The sequence below is a fragment of the Kogia breviceps genome, chromosome 14 (assembly GCF_026419965.1).
Source record: "Kogia breviceps isolate mKogBre1 chromosome 14, mKogBre1 haplotype 1, whole genome shotgun sequence".
NCBI classification, from domain to species: Eukaryota; Metazoa; Chordata; class Mammalia; order Artiodactyla; family Physeteridae; genus Kogia; species Kogia breviceps.
The window spans coordinates 777,118-800,070 of record NC_081323.1 but is presented as its reverse complement, the minus strand read 5'-3'; the positions used below and the strand labels follow the sequence as shown (position 1 = coordinate 800,070).

General features: G+C 62.9%; 1 protein-coding gene across 5 annotated transcripts; it reads left to right on the top strand.

Annotated features, from left to right (window-relative positions):
• Nucleotides 1-10,771: 10,771 nt before the first annotated feature.
• ARFGAP1 (ADP ribosylation factor GTPase activating protein 1) lies at nt 10,772-22,479 on the top strand. Of its 5 annotated transcripts, none has more exons than XM_059036562.2 (14): nt 10,772-10,934; nt 13,698-13,761; nt 13,959-14,068; nt 14,251-14,422; nt 14,836-14,936; nt 15,710-15,796; nt 16,271-16,367; nt 17,168-17,224; nt 18,352-18,384; nt 18,992-19,021; nt 19,719-19,775; nt 20,261-20,320; nt 20,867-20,943; nt 21,891-22,479. In XM_059036562.2, the coding sequence occupies exons 2-14, from the start codon at nt 13,702-13,704 to the stop codon at nt 22,231-22,233; spliced, it is 1,284 nt and encodes a 427-aa protein (XP_058892545.1). In that variant the 5' UTR covers nt 10,772-10,934; nt 13,698-13,701; the 3' UTR covers nt 22,234-22,479. The 5 variants fall into 5 exon arrangements, with proteins under 5 accessions (XP_058892545.1, XP_066869748.1, XP_066869749.1 ...); XM_067013647.1 differs by having other exon boundaries at nt 20,873-20,943; nt 21,891-22,328; XM_067013648.1 differs by lacking the exon at nt 20,261-20,320 and having other exon boundaries at nt 20,873-20,943; nt 21,891-22,328.
• Nucleotides 22,480-22,953: the final 474 nt, after the last annotated feature.

The following is a 22,953-nucleotide window of genomic DNA, read 5'->3' as shown; positions in this document are numbered from 1 at the left end:
GGCAGCACAGCCGGCCGGCCAGGCCCATTGCAGGCCATCCCCACCACCCCTTCCCCTTTCCCCTTTCCCTTGTTCTTATCTTTTCAGCATTTTAAAGACTTTTAGAATGGACTAGCCTTGGGTTGCTTCTGAAACTGAACTTGTAATTGTCCACCAAGGTCCTGCATGGTAGGGAAGGCGGTCTGGAGGCCAGGTGCCTTTCTATCCTCTACTGTGGGCACCCTGGGATATGCGCACTAGTACTATTGCATCCCGGGGGCTCGGACAGGCTCTCCGCTTGTCACCAGGAAGCCTTTGCCCCGTGGGCTCCTGGGCAAGCCCAGCCCTCACCCCGGGGGTCCCACCGGCCGCAGCACCTGGGGCTCTAACCCTAACTCCCACCGCGCTCAGGTGGAGGTCGCCATGGGCTCACATGGACCCTCGGGGGGGGGGGTCACTCTTTCCCCGTCTTGCAGGCCCCTTGGCCAGCACCCCCCACCACCACCGCCCCAGCATGGGTGTGTGCAGCCCCTGGGGGTCAGGCTGCCCTGGAGAGGGCATCTGAGGGACGGGGCTCCTTGGCCAGCAGCCGCAGGCCTGCTGTAGATGGAGTGCAGTCCCAGTGCTACCGGAGGCCAGGGATGAGGTTTTTTCTCGTGTCTTTTGTTTTTTTAGTTAAAGGAAACAACAAACTCTTTAGAAGTTGCAGCCGTCCCGGCCTGGCGCTGGCCCTGCCGCCCTGGCTCACGTCCAGTCACCAGACCCTGGGGCCGCCTGCAGGGCCACGGGGGCAGGAAGGTCTGCTGCCTGGAGGCTCCTCACCGTTCGCGTGGGTCACCGAAGCTGGAGGTTGCGGGGGGCAGGGGGGGTGCTCTTCACCTACGCCGCCGGCCGGCCTGCGGGGCAAGGTGGGGGGTGAGCAGGTGCAGAGACGCCGGAAGGAAGGCACAGTCAGCGGCGGGCGGGACTGCTGTGCCCTCGTCCCTTGAGAGCAAATGGGACAAAATCCAAGAAGGGGAGGGCTTCCTGGCCTTTGGAAAAGGGTGCGGGGAGGGGCTGGGCTTCTGTGAGGCCCGGCCAGGACCGGGGCTCCCCACGCAGGCAGCTGGGGGCCTTGTCCCTGCAGAGCTGACTCTGGCCGCAGACATCTCGCTGGGGTTTGAGCCACGGGGCTGGGAGCGGAGTGACGGGCTCACCCTAGGTCCTTCTGGCCGCCCAGCTCCACGGCCAGGGGGAAAGCCCAGAGGCGTGTCCAGCCTGGCCAGTTCTCCCAGCCTGTGTGCCCGGGTCATCAACTCCCATATACCCTGCCCTGGCTCTGGGGTCTGAGCCAGGCCTCTCCCCCATCACGGGAGCTGGACGCCTGCTACCTCTGATGGCCCTTAGCTGATGAGGGGCCTCACTTATAGGGTAGAAGGGCTGGGGGGCTACCAAGAGGGCCAGGGTGCCCAGGGATGGCCACAGGTGTGGCCCTGAAGGGCAGCCTTGACTCTGAGGGCCTGGGTGAGACGGAGGAAGCACAGCTGTACCAGGAGAAGGACCACAGCCACCTCTGCTGCCCCCGACTTTCAGGACTCCGTGTACGCCAGGGCCCGTGGCAAAGGCCGCTTCGGAGGAGGGGGGCCAGTGGCCCAGGCACCCCCACTGAGGCCTGGGATGGTCAGGGCCATGGACACTGCTTTTCAAGAGGGAAGAAGTCTGATCCTCCAAAGGAAGGAAACCAACTCCTCAAATTTCCTGCCACCATGAGACCCAGGAAAATCGCTCTGTCGCTCTCCTGGGTGGTGGCCTCTCATCGTCCCCTCAGCCCCGACTCCCACAGACTCCGCTGGGCACGGAGGCCGAGCCCCAGAGCCTCTGCACCCCATACCCGGCCCAGAGCCGGCAGGGAGCAAGTGGGAAAGTGGGGGATGGACAGACAGATGGATGATGGATGGATGGACAGGCAGACAGACGCCTGGTGAGGTTTCCCCAAGGAGAGGAGCCTGGCAGCTATGCGACCTGGATTGGCCAGGCCAGCGGGGCAGGCTCTGCGGCCGTGCTTACAGGCATGCGTGCTCAGACAAGAGGCTGGAAGGCTTTTCTGTGACATGGCAGAGGGGAAATGGGTCAAATCCACCAATGAAATCAACTGAAAGAAACCAAGACCCAAATAAAACAAACCCAAACAATGGACAGGATGGCAAAGTGGAGAATGCTCCCAAGTGCAAACACTCGGGAGGTGACGCATTGGTGGGAGGGGCCGCGGGCTGCCCAGACTGGAGAACAGAGGGTGAACTCCCGCTGGGTGCAAAGCTTCAAAGGATGCTGGCGCTCTCATCGGGGGGCTGCCCCGTGCCCTGCCGGGTGTCCCAATCACAGCGCCTCGAAGCTGTGTCTGCACAGCACGTGGGCGGCCGGGGCTTGCTGGGCAAAGCTAACACGTTTCTGAACCCCAGCGCTGGCTCCTGTCCTAAAATGTTTTAATGTAACCAATACAGGAAGCCCCTTCTGTTTCCTCCCAGCCGGCTGTGGGCTGAGCAATGGTTTGGGGTCACCCAGCACCAGGACCGAGGGTAGCTGGGGGCTGGTCCAGGACTGAGTCTGGTCTCTGAAGGACATGTGGACTGCCTACCACACGGCCACCTGACCTCTGGGAACAGAGGCTCTGAATTCTGATTCAGATTCCAGGGAAGGTTCTGCCCACAGGAGCCGTGGGCCCCCTGGGTGCGCCCAGCCCCGGCTCGCCCCGGCTAGACCCCGTCAGAGCCTGGGGTGGTCAGGGCTGGCGAGGGCACCCGAGTGTCGATGCTGCATATCAGAGGAAAAGTCAAGAGGGCTCACGGGAGGGGGATGTGTGAACTCCCCTCAGATGTGTCTCCGCTAGCACTGGGCCCGAAGGTGGGCCGGTCCCCAGCTGCAAGGGGGCACGGGGCGGGGGGACCTTCCTCTGTAGGTCAGAGCTCAGCCTTCCGCCTGTGACATCTGTGGGGCTCGTGGGAGCAGCCCCTCAGCACAGGAGCCCTCAGACTGGAGGAGCTGGGGGTGCACGGACTCCTGGTGCCCACAGCCCAGGGCCTCCCCTGTCTCTGCTCAGGCCAGGACCTCCGTGGCACGGGGACCCATTTAAGAGGCCAGGTCTCAGGCCTCTGTGGCCAGCCCTCAGTTTCTCTTCCCCTCCCCCACTGCCTGATGGGGCCAGCAGGTCACTGACAGCATTCTGCAGGAGGCTGGTGGTCGCACACTTACAGCTGTCCCCCTCGGTGACAACACGGACCACATGGCAGGCACAGACGAAGCCCACAAGCTGAAAGACATGGAGCGGTCACTCAGGGAGAGGCCCCGGGAGCCACAGAAGCATTATCGTGGGACGTGGGCCCCAGCGCGTCCTAACCACGCAGCCACTGCCCCTCCTGGCCTCGGTGTCCTTGTCTGTAACACTGATCGAGGGGAGTGATCTGCCAGCCTCCTTAGCTCTGGAGTTCCAGGTGGCGTCCGCTCCCCAGTGGGGCTGACCAAGCCCTTGCTTGAACGGGGGAATGAGATGCAGAGAGAAGCCCTGGGAGACACATGGCTGCAGCCTGAAGGTCCCCGAGGCTGACCGTGCCCCACAGGCTGACACCCTGTCACAGCCAAGCCATCCTCCCCAGCACCTCTCGCCGTAAGCAGACAACTGCCAGGCTTCTCCTCCTTGGGAAGCCATGGTAGAGGAGCTTCGAGCCAGCCAAGCTCATGGTTTGCACGGCAGTGCGGGGGAGACAGACCGAGGATGTGGTGCAGCGGGCAATTCTGGGCAGAGTGGACGGGGACGGCTGGGGTTGAGGGCTTGGTCTGGCACACGTTCATTAGCCAGGCTCCTCAGAGGAGGATGCTCGGACTTCAGGGAAAAGAGGGCAGGCCTGCATTAAACCCCCACAGACGCCCGGGCGCCAGGACCACTGCAGCAGAAAGGGCTCCAGCTGAGACGGGGCAAGGCCGCACTGCCCACAGCCCGGGGGATGGTGAGCACGGGGGAGGGGGGAGTTACTCCATGCAGGGTGTTTACTGCATCCACTTTGATGAGCACGAGGGGCCCAGCCCTGACCCTCTGCTGGGGCTGACAGACAATGCACAGGATGGCCCGGAGTGGGCAGCAAAACGTACCTTCGAGCCACAGGGTCTCGTGGAAGGCCCACAGCCCTGTGTGCTTGCAGGACCCCTGGAGGGGCAGCCCCGCCACAGCTCATCCGGGAGAGGAGCCTCTTCCACAGAAGCTGGAAACCTGAGAGGTGGCCCAGGACTGCGAGGTCATGCCCTCTGGCCTCTCTCTGCCCTGTAGGTCAGCCCTGCATCCTCTGGGGCATCACCTATTGTCTTTGCTCATCCCCGTAGCAAGCGGTGGTCTCGACCCCGAGGACGTAGCACAGAGTGAGGTTCCAGTAGTGGTGGGTCAGAGGGGCCCCACCTGCCCCTGCGGGCGCTCCCTCCACATTCCCTACCTGCACGGTGTGGCCGGTGTCCACCAGCGTCCTCCAGCCCGGGTTGGCCCACAGGGAGTCCAGCAGGAGACTGGAGGGAGGGGGGAGGGGGAGAAGAAGGGCTCGTATCCCCCAGCCCCTTCTCTGCCAGCACAGCTCCTCCCCACCTCCCTTCAGGCTGGGGTGGCAACAGCTCAGCCATGAGCCCCAGGGGAGGGGGATATCCCGTGGGGCCCCCGACATGGCACCTACGCTTAGAACAGCCCCTTCACCTGCCCCCGGGAATTAACCTAAGCCGAGTGCCTCATCACTGTCTCGCTGGGACCCTGACTGATCTGGGGGATAAGCAGAAAAGATGTTTCATGCGGGGTACCTGCCATGGAGGAGCTGCAGCAGGTCTTCGGAGAGAGGGTGGTGGGGTCTGTCTGTGGGGCGACCGCAGCCGGGGCGGGGGGCAGGGCACAGGAAGCCAGCCAGCAGTGCAGCTTCAGGGGCAAAGGGCCACGGGAAGGAGAGACCGGCCTCCCATCAGCAGTGGCAAGACCTCAGGGCGGTTACTTTCACCAAAGAACAAGCCCAACAGCCTCCCTGGACGCCCCATATGCCTTGAAGGAGGAGATGGAGCTGGAAGGGCTCAGAAGCCCGTCCTTCCAGGCGGCAGGTCAGGGGCCTCCTCTGTGCCTGTCTCTTTGCCATTGAAAGGCAAACCTGAGGCGCCTCCCAACGCCCCCCCCAGAGAGGTGCTGAAAACTCCTCCACAGCCCTGCTCCTCCTCGCTGGGCGGGGCGCTGGGGGAGGCCGCCCCACCTGCCACACCTCTGCCCACCCACCGCCCCTCCCATGGCCCCTTGGGATCCAGCCCAGCTCCTCCGTGAGGCTCTCAGACCTGCCCGCCCCACCCCCCAGCACCAGCCGACTGTGCAGCCAAGGGTCTGCTGCTCCTGGACCCTCAAAAGCAATCAGCAGAGGTGACTGGTATCTAGAAGCCGGCATCTCTCTGAAGACCTACTGTATAGCACAGGGAACTCTACTCGATATTGGGCCGGGGAACACGTAGGAGATGGGGAACAGCGGGCTGGAGGGAGCCAGCACGGAGCACACTTCCCGAGCTTGGTGTCCTGGCCCAGAGGTGCCCGTGGCCCACGCCACCACACAAACCAATGACAAGCAAGGGCAGAGCCCCCCAAACCCACCCCAGAGATGGCCCCCGCCCTGTGATTGCGCAGCTGGCGGGTGCCTGGGAGGCAAGAACGCAGGATGAGGGATGCTGTGGGCTCCCGGGGCCATAGGCTCTCAGGCCTCCTGGCTGACCGACCAGGAGCGCTCTCAGCCCAAAACGTGACTGGCTGCATTTGTGGTCCTTCAAGGCCTCATTTCCAACTGCCCGGCCCCCCTCATCCCCCCTCCCCGTCGTGTTGGCCCTGGGGTCAGTGTGTCAGTGGCTGTTCCCCGTTGCCGCCCACCCCCTGGCCGGCCCTTCTCAGCCTCCCCGTGGCACCAGGTCCTGTGTCCACCCGAAACCCCTCTTCCCTCCTGCCTCCAGGCCGAGTTCCTGCCTCTCCAGAGAGACGATACACCTGTCCACCTACACCCATTCCCTCCCTCCTTCTAGCAGCAGCTCCCCCCGAAGAGAAGAGGAGACAGGCAGAGCCCCACCCAGGCAACCCCAGTGTTCATACCATGCTGGCTGGGCTCATGCTGGGCCCCGGGGAAACAGAGGGGAGCCGCAAAATGCCCACCTCAACCTCGGCCACAAGGAGAGCTCACCTGACCTTCAGACTTCTGTTTGGGGTCCTTGCAGTCCTGGGAACCTGCCTCCCCTCTGGGGCTCCAGGGCTGGAGCTCGGGGCTTAGATGCCACAGATCAGCACATTCCATCCCCTTGGCCTGTTATTGGTTTAGAAGTGGACACATGACCCAAGCTAGTGAATCTTGGGCTTTTAGCTGGGATGTGAACAGGGAGCTTACAGCCTTAGGAACTGCATTTTGGGACCTTTGGATGAAAATGGAACAGCAGAGCAAAGATACAGAGAGAAACCTGGTTCTCAGTGATATTGTTGAGCTGCTGGATCAAGCCTCACCTGAAAGCCAACTTACCACTGGACTTTTCACCACATGAGCCAATAACATCCCTTTGTTGTTTAAGCCATGTGGGGTTGGGTTTTCTGTCTCTAACAACTAGAATCTGGATAGGCATGGGGGGGGGCTAAGGCAGGGGGTGTGGGGGTCTTCCTGTCATAGCCCCAGGATCTGAGCCCTCAGGCCTGCAGTCTGAGAAGCTGGCCCCATCTCAATACATTCCTGGCCGTGACTTGTTAGCCTGTGTGACCAGGTGTCATTTGGCACAGCTGCAAGTCCCTGGGTGTTTTAGGAGGAACGACAGCTCTGGTTCAGGAGCAGTTGTGCTCCATAGTGATGCACGGCCTCGTGAATTAGCAGGACTACATTCTGACACTCCTTCCATTTCCTTCATCCTGGGGCCCAGTTCTTCCTGTGCATCACTTAGAGGCAGCAACGGGGCTCAGATGGGGCTGAGGCTGAGCAGGCCTTTCTCGGTGTGGGGCCGAGTCCCCTCACCCGGCAAGCCAGAGGCCAGGAGCGTGACCGCCTCAGCCTGAGCCGGCCCCACGCCCTTCTATCAGCCGCAGGACGGAGCCGCTTCAGGGAGGCCCTGGTCACGGAAGGTGATCACCGGAGGACAGAAACAGGCAGGGCACAGACACGGGGGGATGTCCACCGGCCAACGTGCGTGCGCTCAGCTCCACCACCGTTAAGGCGATGAAGACCATGGCAGCAGTGAAAACACGTGTGTTCATGGCGTGGCAAAGACGAGCTGCCAGTAACACTCAGCCGCGAAGGGTCGTAAGAAACGGGCACACTCGCATCAGGGCATTTGGTACAAAGTCTCTGGGAACGATCTGGTCGAATCCACCAGAGCTTACCCAGCACGTCCACTTTGAGAGTCTACACCATGTGAGCATTTCTGAGTGCATCCTATAGGCCCACACCTGAGGGGGGTGCACCTTGTGGGAGGGGACCCGGGGAGCATCGCGGCACCCTCTGCACGCCAGAGCCGGGCATCGGGACCAACGCTGACCGGCAGGGCCCCCTCCATCTCTTAGATTTCCTGCATCAGGAAAGGCACACGCTACTGGGGTATGAAAAACAGGAGGTCAGTGATAGGAGCTAAGGATTTCGTGTCCCTTTATTTCCGTGGGCTTCCGAGGGCCCGTCGTAAGGGCTGGCACCCAGGAGGGACTCAATTCCTCCCTCGGATCTGGCTCAAAAGTCCACCTCAGCGGCACCCGAGCCCACGCTGGGCCCTGCAGCACTGCTCCCCTCAGAAGGTCAGCCCTTCCCTTCATCACAGATGCTCCAGTGCCACCTGGGTCCGTCTGGTCCTCTTCCCGGCAGCACCCAGCAAACAGTCGGCTCCATCCCCATCGCTGGAACAGAGCGAATGATCCTGACCTCGAGCCCTCCCGCTGGGAAACTGGGGCTGTTTCCATGTACCTGAGGCCCTGTCGGCCTCAAGGTGGGTCTAACTGCTCCCTGGAGCCCAGTGGGGGCTGGGTGGCATAGGCATATCCCCTTAAACACTGGGAGAAACACCCCTGCCCCCGAGCTGAGCCCAATATGGGAGAGATTTCAAGAGGAGTTAAGAGTCCAGAGGGAGACCGAGGGCTCTGGCGACATCCATGGCCAGCGATCACCTCTCCAGGCGGCCCTGGAGCGCTGGCCAGTCGATGGGATTAGACAGGCATTTCAAGATGCCCCCAAGGTCCTGCCATGCCCCAGGCTCCTGGAGGCCCACAGAATGGCTGATCTTTAAATATAGGCAGCGAGACTTCCTGAGAGCCACCCTCCCAGGCAGGGAAGGAGCCTTGTCCTCACGGGGCCCCACGGGGCCCCTCCTCAGCCCACACTGGTTTCAGGAACACAGACTTGTGGGCCGTGCCTGGGGTGCGGGGCGGAGCAGTGCTGCTGGGGGTGAGGCAGACACAGCCCCGCCTTCGTTGTCGCCCGTGCACAGGAGCTCCGGACGAACGCTGCTGGGGTGCCTCTGGGGTCTGAGCAGCCTGTGGGCTGCTGCCACTTCAAGGCCCAGCTTGATCCTCTGTCACTTGGTCACTGAGCCAGCCTTGAGATGGCAGAGAGAGGCAGGGGCACCACGGATGCTGTGAGGAGGCAGGCTTGCCCTGTCCTTGCAATGGCCGCCTCCCTGCTCGTGGCTCTGGGGATGAGCATAGCCCCAGGCTTCCAGAGCCGGGGTGGAGTAGGGGTTGACCTTCTAGCTTTATGATCAGAAAACTGAAAGTTCAGCCTCTGCTCGTTGTTTGCACTAGCCAGCGCCAAATGTTGGCTTCCGCTGTGCCCTTTCAGGGACCGCCTTCCCTTTTCCTCTCCTCCCTTTCAACATCCTTCATAGCCTGTTTCCTCCAGGGAGTCCACGTAAGGAATCCAGCACGTGGCTCTTGCTCTCTGAACTTGTGGAACCCACACAGTCCCAGTCCCAGGGTCTCGTGCCGAAATCTGCAGTGTCTCACATTGTCCTTGTGTAGACCCTATGGGTGCCCCTTGCACATCACCTCAGTCCTCTTGTTTCTGTGATGCTAGTGGCTTCTCACTGCAAGCCCTGCTGGCTCCTTTCTGAGGGCTTCCCCTGGCTGCACGAGGTGCTCATGCTAAGCTGGGCACAGGGTGGGCTGGAAGGGCCAGGAAGCTAAGATAATCCTCCAGGGCAGCTTTCAACCAGCAAAGGAGGGAAATGCAAATGAGATAACCCAGTGTACCCACCAGACACTGGAGCTCTCACACTGCTGGTGGGGTGTGAGATGGTACAGTCATCTTGGAAGACTGCTTCACAATTTCTTATGCAGTTCAACATACACCTCCCCAATCACCCAGCAACTTAACTTCTAGGTAATCATGCAAAGGAAATGTTAAAATATACCCATGTGAATTTCAGGGCAGTTTTAGTCACAATACCCAAGACTCAGAAATGACTCCACTGTCCAGTATGTGAATGGATAAACAAAGAGTTATATTCATTTAACGGAATAGTATTCAGCAATAAAAAGGAATGAAGTGCTGACATGCTACAACATGGATGAACCTTGAAAACATTATGCTAAGTGAAAGAAGCCATTCAAAAGAGTACTTATTGCATGATTCTATTTATATGAAGTTCTAGAGCAGGTAAACTAAGAAATGGGGATAAAAGTAAGAACAGTGGTTGCCTGTGATGGAAATGTTCTACAATTGATCATGGTGGAGGTTACATTGGAGTCTGCATTTCTCAAAACTCATTGAGGGCTTCCCTGGTGGCGCGGTGGTTGAGAGTCCGCCTGACGATGCAGGGGACACGGGTTCGTGCCCCGGTCCGGGAGGATCCCACATGCCGCGGAGCGGCTGGGCCCGTGAGCCGTGGCCGCTGAGCCTGCGCGTCCGGAGCCTGTGCTCCGCAACGGGAGAGGCCACAACAGTGAGAGGCCCGCGTACAGCAACAAACAAACAAACAAACAAAAAACCCTCACTGAATGTAAATTACTGAATGTAAATTATACCTCAGTAAAAATGTTCACACTTGATCACTCCAAAAGTTACATCGATCAATGAAGAATATGTGGAATACACATAAGAGCACAGAGTAAAAACAAAACCAAAAATCACTTGCAGTTATACTCCCATATTTGGGATTCTACTATTCACACTGCTTTGCAGCCTGCTTGCAACGTCTCCAGCTATCCTCCATGCCCACCCCCTACCCTTCTCCACCTCAGACTGCACCGGTGGGCCCGGCCAGTGGGAGGCAAAATCAGGAGACCAGAGGGTGAGAGGCCAGAGAGGCCGGTATTTATTCCTGTGGCTTCTTCTTCTACTAGGTCACCTTGGGCTGGCCATGCCCTCAACAAAAGATGACAGCTCCTCTTGGGCAGCGGCCCTGAGGACACTAACCTTCCCGAGTCCGGGAACCCCTCCTTCCCCCTTTTCCTTGGAGTCTGCTGACGTCACAGCTCTGTTGCTCCAGCCCTGGGTTCTCGCAGAATTCCTGCGGTGCCCTAAACGCGCGCATACCCTCCTAACCAGACGCCTTGTGAGTAAACGCCCATGAATCGTTGTAATTTGAGCAGGCCATCAGTTTCCCATCTGATCCTGACGGCGCACCGCTGGTGAGCACGGCTGTCGGGCCCCAGGCCGCCGCGGTCCCCGCTGGACTAGCAACTGACACGGCAGCCGGGAGGAAGACGCGTCCCCATAGCTACGGGGTGAGGCAGCGCTTCCGGCCAAGCAGGCGGGGAGGAAGGCCCGCCCCCGCCGACCTGTCCCCGGCTTCCCGTGAGGCCTTGCGAGGCGCGACGTAGCCGGAAGCGGGTGGCGGTGGGGTGGGTGGCCGGCGCTCGTCCTCGGTGCGGTTCGCGGCGCGGCCGACCCCAGGCAGGACCCCGGCCCGGACCCCGGCCCTGACCCCGGCCCGACCCGGCCCGACCCGGCGCGGAGGATCGAGCCCTCTGCCCGGTAAGCGCGCGGCCGAGGCCCCGAAGCCCCGGCTCCCCTCGGGCTGGTTCACGGCCCCTCCCGGCGGCCGCCTCCGCCCAGACCCCCACCCGCCCCGAGGCCGCTGTCCGCAGGACATGGAAGCGCCCACCCCGCCCTCCCCCGGCCACCCCGGGGCTAGTCCACGGGTCCCCGGCCGTCCCCACTCCTCTGGCCGCCCCCGCCTGGACCCACACCCCCCCGTAGCTCGCCCCCGGCCCCCAGCCTTCTTTCCTCTGAGGCTGTCACGGGCCGCTGCCCACCAACACCCCCTCCGTGGGGCGAGCCGGCCCTGCCCCGTCCCTTCCTTCGGAACCAGGAGCTGGTTTGAACACAGGGTCCCGTCAGGCCGGATCTGAGTTCTGAAGGGGGCTTCCACCCCTAAGAGGGAAGGGTCGTCCCCCTCGGTGTTGGAGAGGCCGGTCTAGTCGGAATGGCAGCCTCACCCTTGGTGGCTGTGGGTGATCGTCTTGGGGGAGGGAGAGGAAATCAAGAAGGGACTTTGGAATTCTCTGTCAGCGTCCGTGCGTTTAGGTAGAAGAACTGTGCTTCTCGTCTGCCCTGTTAAACAGCTTCATCGCTGACCACCCATGTGAGAGTTAATTGTGTCATTTAGTGCAGGCCTAAGGGTTCCGCCATCCTCTCTTTCTGTGGCAGGTGGGGCTGTGATAACGGCCCAGGGGATAATTAGCGTTTAAGTTGGCTTTGGCCTCCCTTCCTGGGACCATACCCTGCAGAAGTTCAGAAGTAATGGTGTTTTAAGGGGAGAAACGGTTGTTGTTCGGTGTGGGTGCTTTGGGGGCCTCAGGTGGTTTCTGAGAAAGATGAGCAGGATTTCTGCCTGTTGCCTGTGTAACAGCCCCGAGCGGTGTCCCGAAGTCATCCCTTTTCATCTCAGGCATTGAGGAAGTCCCAACTTAAGGAACAGCGTTCTGCGGTCTGACAAGTGGCTTCTTCCGTAAACTGAGAAGTGTTACTTGGTTCACCGTTTACTGAGGCCACGTTCACTTGCAGAGAGCTGTGTTTGGTTTCAAGCATTAATGCAGGAGTTCTTGGATTATTTTTGAAGACAAACTACAGTTTTGGAAGTTAGGAAGTATTTGGTTTTTTATGTATTAAAGTTAGCATTTCACAGAAGTAAAGGGTTCTCACGTCCAAAAAAAGTTCCTTTTAAATCCGAGCCAAATCATTTACTTTTCACGTATTTTCCTTGCAGTAGCTCTGCAGACCCTCTCTCTGCCTTCTTTTACGCAGTTAGAAATTCAGGGCAGGCTCACCCCAGTTCTGACTTTTGTTTGCCTGGGTCCTGTTGGCCAGAACGGGAGCCTCTGGGCAGGCAGGGTTCTCTGGAAAGAGCTCCCAGGGGCCACCCATTTCTGCCTTCACTCTGTGGGTGACTGGAGCTCAGTGTGAGGACAGGGTCCCACCTGGATGGGTCGGGCCGGGTGCTGGGTGCTGGGCAGGATTGTGGGTTCAGGTGTTTGCCTTCGAGACCGTCATGCACAGCACAGAGAAATACAGAGCAGAAAGTCGCCTCCGGCGAGCCCTTGGCTTTGTTTCCCTCAGTTACAGAAAGCAGACATTTGTCTCCTAAGCTCAGCTGACTCAGAAGTGGGCGTTAGGCATCCCGGGGCTCAGGATTCAGGAGGCCTGGGTGTGGAGAGAGGCAGGTCCCCTTGGGGAGTAACCGAAGGTGACTGCTGCTCCTGGGGTTTTCACGCTAAAGCATTGGCAGGGAAGCTGGTTGGAGCAGTCCCTCACAGACAGTGGGGTGCAGGGTCGGAGGCTGGAGACACCACCAGCAGCCCAGGTGTGTGGTTCCGTCCCTGAAGCGGCCTGTGTGTCCTGAGAGGATGCATGCTGCCGGGGGAGCTGGAGGGACAGCCTGCAGGTCCTGGTCACGAGGGAAGGGCGAGCCTGAGACTCAGGCTGGGCATCCATGGGGTTACTTTTACTACCTGACACCATGCTGGGCTCCCTCCCCATCCCCTGCCTGAAATTTACCGGGCCACCGGTTGAACTTGAACTTTGCGGAAGCTAGGAGATTTTTATAAAGAAGTTAGTGGGTTTTCTCTTCAGCTCAGGCTGTGTGGCTGCTGTTCCCCGGCAGTGTCCCCCTGAGGCGCGGTGGCAGGTCTGCTGGTCCATAGGCCCCTGTCCTTGCCCTGCTATGGCCATGCTGTCTGTCATCTCCATCCTTCAGATGGTCCCAGGGAGGCCAGCCTCTTCCCGTGTCAGTCGTGGCCACCGCTTCCACCCCAGGCCAGGAGCCTCCCTGCACTGGTAGGAAGGTAGAGGGGCTGCGGGGGCCGAGAATGTGGGGCTCCCTGTCTTCGGATATTGTCAGCCCAAGTCTGGCGTGTCGCCCTGAAAAGGGGAAATGAGATTTAACAGCCAGTCTGCGCACGTTTTGTGAAGACCATGCCTTGCTGTGAACTTCACCAGAACACCGATGTTTTTATAAATGGTGTGGTCTTGATGGTGCGTGACAAGTGGCCTCCAGTAATTGTGCATTGCCCCTAATAATCGCGCTGTGGTTGGCCTGGGAGCGTCCAGACTGATCTCGGCTTTTCTCAGCGCGTGGAGGGCAGGTTCCTGCAGTAAGTAGCCCTGTTCCCCTGCAGCTTCCAAGCAGCTTCACGGAATTTCTTGAAGTCATACTTTGTAGTGTGTTTGCACCGAAGGTGGATCTTCTTGTGAAGTGACCTATTTAGAAGTTGAAAAGTGTGTTTTTCTCTTTCACAGCGTCATGGCCAGCCCGAGAACCAGGAAAGTTCTTAAGGAAGTCCGGGCGCAAGATGAAAACAATGTAAGTGTCTGCTTCTCCTTGGCACTTGGCTTAGGTTTGGGTCCTCTCAGAGTTGCTCGCGGCCTCAGGGTCCTCCCTCCCTGTCACCGTTGGCCTCCCAGCCAGCCTCCCTCTGCCCCCTCTGGGGGCCCCCATAGGGTCCTCGGGGTCCCCGGGCCCCGCCCCACCCCGGGTGAGTGCCTGGGCTCCCTTCGCAGGTGTGTTTTGAGTGCGGCGCCTTCAACCCTCAGTGGGTGAGCGTGACCTACGGCATCTGGATCTGCCTGGAGTGCTCGGGGAAGCACCGCGGTCTCGGGGTGCACCTCAGGTCAGTGCTCTCCGCTCCTGGCCTGCCGCCTGGCGGGGGGCGGGAGGGTGCGCGCCACCCACAGGCCAGCTCCTACCCACTCCGCGCTCTGGCACGGGAGGCGCGCGTGTCTACTTCCAGACTGTTTGGGGTGGGCTCTCGGACGCTGGCACTGGTGGCGAGGCCGGCCCTCTGGTGTGCAGCTTTGTCCGCTCCGTCACCATGGACAAGTGGAAGGACGCGGAGCTGGAGAAGGTGAAGGCGGGCGGGAACGCTGAGTTCCGGGCGTTCCTGGAGCGGCAAGAGGACTACGACCCCGGCTGGTCCCTGCAGGAGAAGTACAACAGCAGGGCCGCCGCCCTCTTCAGGGACAAGGTGAGGGCAGCCCGGCCGGCCGGGTGCAGGCTGCTCCGTCCGTAGGCTGCTGTGGTGGTTCCAGGAGCTGAGGTCTCCCGTGGGTTCTCACGTGACGCGGAGGCCATGTGCAGTCCACGCACAGACAGGACGCGTGGCCCCAGCCCCCCCCCCAAGGGGAAGCAGGTGGCCTGTGATTGGGGGGCTGAGGGGGATGGGCCCGCCTCGCAGCCTCTGGGGGGGCGCTGCATCCGTTCGGGGGCTGCAGAGGGGCGCGGGCACCACACCAGCCCAGAGCTTGCTCACCTGCCCCTCGTGAGAGCCGGTCTCGGCGTCGGCCCCCGCAGAGCCGCGGCCCGTGGCAGCCGAGCGCGAGGGGCTGTGGGCGGGGCGGGCGGCACCCACGCTGCCTGACACCCCGGCTCGCTCTGCAGGTGGCCACTCTGGCCGAAGGCAGAGAATGGTCTCTGGAGTCATCGCCCGCCCAGAACTGGACCCCACCTCAGCCCAAGACGCTGCCATCCTCTGCCCACCGGTAGCTACTCGTCGGGCCTGCGGGCCGGGCTCTGGGCCGGGTTTGCCCGACTCCGACCTTAACTGTGGCTCAGGGTCCCTGTGCTGTTGTGGCAACAGCTCCGGTTGTGAGCCGTTTCTGAAAGTCAGTGGCAAAAACAACCGCTTAAGTTACAATTCAAACTTTTAGTAGAAATTTAACCAGTAAAGCTACGTCTGAAGTAGAAGCCCCATTCCCCGTTTCTCAGATCTGTGCCCACAGCACCCGGCATCTCTGTAGGACCCAGTCTGGCTGCTGTTTACATCTCCTGTCCTGCCTGAGGGCTGCCCACGTCCCCAGGGCGACCCATCCCCCTGGCGGGCATCCTGTGTCCTCTCGTGGGTTGGAGGCTGGTGTTCCGGGGTGACCGGTCTCAGAGCTCCCTGTTGACACCAAGGGTGCCCAGCGGCCCTCTCCTCCTCCTCCCCCTTGTGTGGCGAGATTCCGGTTGGAAGGGCTCCAGACCCCTGCCGAGCGCTTGCTTTGGCCTCGACCCCTGCGGCCTCCCTGCAGGCATGGGCAGGTGTGGGGTGGCTGTGCCCCGCCCCCCCACACACACCCAGGGCTGCAGCGCCTCCCCCCGCTTCTTGCCGGCTTTAGCCGCTGAGCCTAAGCCTGAGCCACCCTCTGCTCCAAGCTTTGGAGGAGCCAGGTGTGAGCAGGTGGGCGTGACGGCACCTCCTAGAGACCCCCGTGGTCCTGTGGGTGTGTGCCCACCCCCGTTGGCCTCTCTGACCTCTGACCCTCCATTGCAGAGCCTCTGGCCAGCTGCAGAACTCCACCACCTCCACAGACAAGGCTTTCGAGGACTGGCTGAACGATGACCTCGGCTCCTATCAAGGGTAAGGCCTCCGGAGGGCTCGGGGAAGCTGGGGGAGGCCCAGGCAGACCTGGCCCCCGGGGGTTTGGCCCCTGCGAGGGTTGGGGGAGGCTGCTGCCCGCAGGGGCAGGGGGTGCAGAATCGGCAGGCCTCCTGGGGTGCCGCCTGGCAGCCCAGGTTCGGGTGGGGGGCTCGAGTGGAGAGAAAACCAGTACTAAGAATGCTTGGGAGCAGAAAGGACGTGTTTCCTTCCTGGAACCTGCCTGACCTGTGGCCGAGCCTGTCCCACTCCCTGCAGTGACCGGCTGTCGCTTTGGGTCTCGCCAGGTCCTCTGGCAGGTGCAGCAGGAGGGCCTCGTCCCACGAACAGAGGAGAGCCTGACCCCACACTGGGGTGTGGGAGCCGCACGTCCTCCGGGGCGCCCATCCCAGGTCTGGGCACCTCCGCACCCCCAGCTGTCGGGAGCAGCAGGGCTGTTGCTTGTGTCCCCGCCAGGGCCCAGGAGAACCGCTACGTGGGGTTTGGGAACACGGTACCGCCTCCGAAGAGGGAAGACGACTTCCTCAACAGCGCCATGTCGTCCCTGTACTCGGTGAGGACGCCCGTCCCGGCCGCCCCCCGCCCCCCAGGGGCCTCCCGGGGCCTGGCCGTCCTGAGACCGCGCGCTGGCCCGTCTCACAGAGGCCCCCTCCCTTCCCTTCACTGACATCCTCTCCTTACAGCGCCGCTTACCGTGTTTCATCCCACGCGCGTTTGGTTGTTTGTTTACTTTGCCTACAAAACACGTCCCTCAGATTTAGCAAGGCTCGTTTCCTCTGAGCGGAGCCCGCCTGGCCGCCCGCTCCTGGCGGGGCCTCCCAAGCATGTGGGTTCTGGGCCAGGGCTGCCCCAGGGAGGAAAGGGGCTGCCGCCTGGCCCGCCGTGCGGGAGCCTCTTCTCCAGAAGCGCCTCCCAGGCTGTAGTGTTTGTGTCGCCGTGTCACCCCGCCCCCCCACGGGGAAGAGGCCGCGTGCGCTTATCTTCCCAGTTCCTCGCGAGGGTCCCTCCGCGTCTCCTTCAGGTGGAACAGGCCCAGTTGGGGTTTAAATGAAGAATTTCTATTTCCGAATTGCTTTCATCTATCTTGGAGGCTTAGGGGAAACAAGCTTGGACTTAGAGGAGGGAGGACAGCTTTCAGCGCCCCCAGCGCCCCGTGGTCTGTCTGGAGGGGCGGCGGGGCGCTTCGGGGCAAGGCGTGTGTCCAGAGAGTCGGGCCAGGAGCTGCTTCCGGTGCCCTGGCTGCGTCCTTCCCACAGCACGTGGGTGCGAGGCAGCTGGCGCGTGTCTGAGGAGCACCCCCCTTGGTGGCCACGTGTGGAGCCCCCATGTGGCTTCTGTGTCACTTCCTTTCAGGGCTGGAGCAGTTTCGCCACAGGAGCAAGCAGGTTTGCCTCAGCAGCTAAAGAGGGTGTAAGTAGCCCGTCCCGTCATGCGGCCGCGCAGGCCAGGTGGCTCTGGGAGACCAGGGGGTCCTGACGGGGCTCGGGCCGCACATCCATCTGCTCTGAGGGGGTTTCGGTGAGCGGCCTCTCGCCCTGGCGAATCCTCCAGGCCCCACGGACATTCTTTGCTGTGACAGCTGGTGGTGTACCGGGCAGAGCGGAGCTGCCTGCAGGGGCTGGGCTGGCTCCAGGAGGGGGGTGCCGGCGGGGGGTCAGGGTGACCCAGGTTTCCCTGCTTCCCCCTCCCCCTGGCCCAAGCAAAGCCTCGAGTTTCTGCTGCTGGGTCTCCAGGCTATAGACAGCCCGAGTGTCCTCTTGCCCTCGCCTGCTCCTGGGCTCGAGACGAAGCAGGATCTGGAGGTTTTGTCAGGACAGGCGGATGGATTGTGGGCATGTGCTCGGCTCCTGGCAGTGACCGGGTGGGAGCCGGGCAGGAAGGGACAAGCCAGAGGTGTGTGCGAGGATACGGGCCTGGCGAGGACACCGTGCCGTGGTGGTGACAGGAAAGCCCAGAGCAGGGGCGGGAGGCTGCCTGGCAGGCTGGCCCCGAGCACCCAGGCCCCAGAGAGGCCAGGCCAGGAGCTTCTGAGGGCCGGAGCCCGGGGTGGAGCCTGCCGTTGGGGCACCGGTGCTTTGCCGCGTGGCCTCTGCTGATTCTCTCCGGGCTTTGTGGGGCTGCGGGGGGTGGATTCAGGCCTTTACCTCTTTACTTGCTATGAGAGCGGCCGGGGTGCTGGGCAGAGGTGAGAGGTGTGACCAGACTGTGCTCGGCAGCGAGGGGGAGAGCTCACTGGAGAGGGACCTGCCCCCCCTGTGGGCCCGCGGGCGGCCGGTACACCCTGCATTCCAGAGCAGGGAGGTCGGTGTCAGCCCTGCTCCCTCATCCTGGGTGCCCCTCCCCTGCCGGCCTCCCTCCAGGGGCAGCGGGTGTGGTGGGCAGCCTTGCGGGGCCCCTTGCAGCTGCTACGGGGTGAGCACCAGCGCCCCGCGGCCGTCAGGAGGCCAGCACGGGCGTCTGGGCCCCTAGGACGTGTAGCCCTGGTGGCCGGCGTCAGGTGGCTGACCAGAAAGCCCCCTCTTTGTGTTTCCTTTCAGGCGACAAAGTTTGGATCCCAGGCAAGTCAAAAGGTAACAAAGGAAGCCTCTGCATTTGTGCCCTCAAGATTTCTAGGCTGGTCACCTGCTTCGTGCTCCGCGCTCAGGGGAAGAGCGCTTCCGCGGGCAACTCGGGCACGGACAGGCCCGCGCGTGCATTTGCCTCCCAGGCTCACGTGTCCATGTGTCACTTTGGGTGCCTGCGGGTTAGCAGGTGGAGGAGGCTTAGATCCTGGCCCGTCCCTGGTAGCCGGGCAGCCGTAGGCCCCTGTGCCCTTGGCCTCACGGGGAAGGAGGCTCTGTGCCATGTCTGGGCAACCACACACGGGAGGCCCAGCGCGGCATCTCGGGCCCTGCTGTTCGTCTTTTTCTCCCACCTTGGCTGGCAGCCCCAGTGGTCCTGGCGTGGTGCCAGGCCGTGCAAAGAGCCTCTGGGGCCACGCGGGCCCCCTCACGCCCCGAGGGCTGACATCTCTGAGCTTGTTCCTGCCGTGCTGGGAAGATCCCAGGTGGGAGGTGGCGGGTCTGGTGAGCGTGCGGCGCGCACAGCACCCTGTCCTGGTTGCTGCCGAACACCGCCCCCACCGCCTCGCTCTCTCTCCTGCCCCCACCCCTGTCTCCCCATGCTGTCTGGGTAAAGTTCTGGGGTTCCAAGCAGCAGCCAGAGCTGGTAAGGCCGCCTCCGTGCTCGTGCATGCCTCCCCCCACCCGTGTGTCTGGCGCGTGCCCTGCTCCGAGGTGCCGCGCTGCGGCCCGCGTGTCAGTGCTCCCTGTCCTCGCTCTCGGAGCTGCCCCCCGGCCGGCGGGTGCCCGCGTGGCCTGTCCACGGGGCTCGGGCGTCCACACCACAGGCAGGAGGTGCGGGGTCCAGAGCCCGAGGCTGCTGCTGCGGGGGTGCTGGGGAGTCCTGTGCCAGTGGCGAGGGCCCTGCTCCGTGGTCGCTTCCCCTCTGTCCTGCCTGCCCCCCACCTGAGCTGCTGGCCTGGGCTCACTCCCCAGCTCCATCCCCTTCTGTCCGAACTCCAACAGGGCCCCTGGAGGGCAGGTGGGGCTTGGGGTCCACCTGTCTGTGTCAGGGGGATGCCAGGGGCTGTCCTCCTGGGATGGATCCTGTGGGCTCCGATGGGGAGAGCCTGATGGTGGCCACCGGATGGGGTGGACTTCCAAGAGCTTGCTGCTGTCCCGAGCCCCTTCAGGGCGCACGGGCCAGGGCAGCGACCTGCAGCCTCTGCGACAGCGTGGAACACCGGGTGCTGGTGGACTGCTCGCCGTCGGCAGCCATCCCTCCGCGGGCAGAGCTCGCAGTCCTGGGGTGAACGCGCTGCCGTGTATGCGGTGTTTTCTCATCGCGTCTTTCCTTCCAACAGGCATCAGAGTTGGGCCACAGTCTGAATGAGAGTGTCCTCAAACCTGCCCAAGAGAAGGTAACGCGGGGACTCCGTTACTCGGCTGCGTGCGTCTCCCGTGGGCCTCGTTCAGGGGGCAGTTGGCGCTGGGAGGCGCCGTTCAGGCTTCAGACTCCCGTGCTCACTCCCCGTGTCGTTGCGTGTGCTCTGTGCCTGTGGCTCTCGTCCCCCGGCCCAGCAAGACCCGGCCTTGCACTCTGCTCCCGCGTGGCTGTGTGTGTGCCGGGCCCCTCACCCCGGAGGAGGCCAAGGTGGCGAGAGAAGCTCCCGGGGGTGGGGGGTCGTGCGGTTTGCGGCCAGTGGCAGCCTGTGCTCGGGAGACCACCGGGGGAGGGTCTGAGCGAGCCTGGCCGGGCTGCAGTGTGGTCGGCTCGACTTCTGGGGCGGGAGCCACGCAGCACGGAGACAGCTCCCCTGACAGGTGTCGGTGGGTGTTGTCCTTTGTCAGTAATGGGCAGCGGGGCATCTGCCTCGGCTATGATGATGCTGTTTCGATCCACCAGGTGAAGGAGGGAAAGATTTTTGATGATGTGTCCAGTGGGTTCTCTGAGTTGGCAGCCAAGGTAGGGAAGCCCCGCCTGACAGGTGGGCTCGGCTGGAAGCGTCTCCATATTCCAAGGAGCCCGGAACCGCGAGCAGGAAGGGCTGGGCGCTTCATGCCCCGTGTGGCTTCTAGGCCTGAGGGGCCTGTAGGATGTGAGGAGGGTCAGGTAGACGCTCCGGTGCCAACAGCCCGAGGAATATGGAAACAGCTTGACGGGCACCCGTCACAGCCACTAACCTGTCGCTTCTTTTCTTTCTGCCCTTGTCTTGCTGCTGCCGACCTCCCCTGGTGAGTCGCTGGGGGCGGCCACCTTCTCTGCCTTGGCGCCGCGGGGGGCGGGGCGGGTGGGCGTTTGTCCTGCTTCCCACCCGGGAGCTTCTCCGCTGAGCTCCTGGGGCCACAGCCTCTGCGCCCACACAGCGGGCATCCCACCGTGCCCGGCAGAGCCTGCCCGGGGCAAAGCGCCCGAGCCCCTCGGTGTCGCGGTGTTCCTAAACTTCACCCAGGTCTCTCAACTCTGCACTTGGCGTCAGAGCCCAGGCTGAGCGCCTACATCTCCTTCCAGGTCCAGGGAGTCGGTAGCAGGGGATGGAGGGACGTCACCACCTTTTTTTCTGGGAGAACGGAGGACCCATTGGACAGGTATACTGGCCCCCCTTCCCGAAGTGGGCCCCCTTCTGTGGCATTCTCCCCCTGGGGTCTCTGGGAGGCAGGTGTGTCTCCCCCAGGGGCTCAGGGGTCACAGTTTAGAAACTCCTGGAGCCCTGGGGGTGCAGGGAGGCACATTGGCCCCCTGACCTCTTGCTCTGAAGCCCTGCCTTCGACCTCGTGGGAGCTGCTGCCGTCCAGGGCTGGGGAGGGAGAGGGGCTGTGTCTGGGCTCTGACCCCGCCCCCGGGACTCCGGCGCACTCGGGGCTCCCGCCTGGGCCTCTCCGCTGCTGCCCAGACGGGTCAGCTTTCTCCCTCTCTGACCCCGGGTGGGGCCCTGGCGATCTGGTGTGGGGGTGGTCTCGGGCCAGGCCCGGAGTAGCGGCCACTCCGGCCGTGGCGCGTGCTGTCCGCGTGCCCGAGGCCTGGGCGTGTGTCCCGTGCTTGCGGATGGGGTGCCTCCGCGCTTCCCCCGCCGCGTGCTGTCCGCTGTGCTCAGCGGAGTGACTGTGGTGTGGGTGAGGGACTCCACGGTGCAGAGAAGGGTCGGGGGTTTTTTTCCCCTGAGTCGTTGCAGGAAACCAGCGCTTTACGTTTTCCTTTAAAACATCCTGCGTTTGGGTGGGACTGGTGGAGAGTGGGCTCTGGTGGCAGGAGGCCTGAGTCCCTCCCGCAGGTTCCACGGCCTCAGCTCCACGGCGGAGCCGCCCTGAGGCTGGGCTTCCTCTGCCCTAGAGAGAGAGCAGCGGCTCTGGGACCCTGAGTGGCACCGGCTGAGCGCCCTGGTTGGGGATGGGGCTCTGGCTTGGGGCTTGGACTCGGCCTTGACCCCCGTTCTCTGGGGAGGAGCCTGGGGAAGGCCAGACGGCTCAGGGCCACGACGGCGGCCTTCTGGACCCGCTGGTTCTGGGAGCCGCTCAGAGACCGCTCTCTGTCCCAGCGCCCCGGAGGGCCGGAGTCGTCGGCACAGCGGCGGGGACGGCCCCCACAGCACTCCCGACCGGGACTTCTGGGAGGCCTTCGGGAGCACCGGCCCTGCCGGGGCCCACAGGTCCCCGAGTGACAACAGCCGGACGTGCGTGGACCCCTCAGCCAACAGGAGGGGCTCGGACGGCTGGGACGCGTGGGGCTCGGGCCCCGCGTCGTCCGGCGACGGGGATGGCGACCACGCTGGTGGTGGTGGGGCCTGGGGGGGCGGGGCAGGGGGCGGGGCCAGGGCCAGGGCCGTCAAGGAGGCGTCGCCGGCCGCCGTGGACGACGGCTGGGACAACCAGGACTGGTAGGGCGCGGCGGCCACGCCGCCCCCTCGCTCCTTCCTCTCCACCCAGAAGCAGCGGCTGCGCGGGAAGAAGGCCTCGGCCGGGACCCCAGGGGCGTGTGCCTCCCTGTCCCCACTCTCCTGGGGCCCTGGGCCGGGCACTGACGCAGGAAGGGCTCCCTGCTGCTGCGGGGACCGCCCACACCCAGCCCCTCCCCCAGTGTGCTCGGTAATAAACGCCCCCCCAGCGGCGCCCGCAGCTGCCCAGTGACCTGACTGAGGCCTGTGTCCTTGAAGCAACTCTCACTTCCCGGTTGCTCTCGTTCGTTCTTCCTGTGGAAGAAATTGCCTGGCGTTTGAGAGCCGCCACCAGCCCCCTGCCCTCCGCTCCCCAGTTCGTCTCTGCACCAGGGCTGGCCTGTGTCCGCGCGACCTGAGCGCTGCCTGCCTGGCCTTGCCCTCACCCTGGAGCCCGTTGTCAGCTTGGGGGGATCGTGCAGCGGTGCCCTGGCGCCCCGGGCTTCCTCGCGGCCCCTCTTCCAGCCTCTTTGCACTGTGGTTTGGATCTCACTGTCGCCCAAGCCCACTCGACTCTGACGGCTGTGTGCCGGCCACGCCATTCTTACGGCCCGGCGCTGACGACCACATGACATGGTGCCGTGCTCGGTCCCCTATCCCCGCGCTTGTTTCTGCGGCCCTCAGGCCTCCCGTGTGATTTGCGTGTGATGTCCCTGCTCCCTGCCCC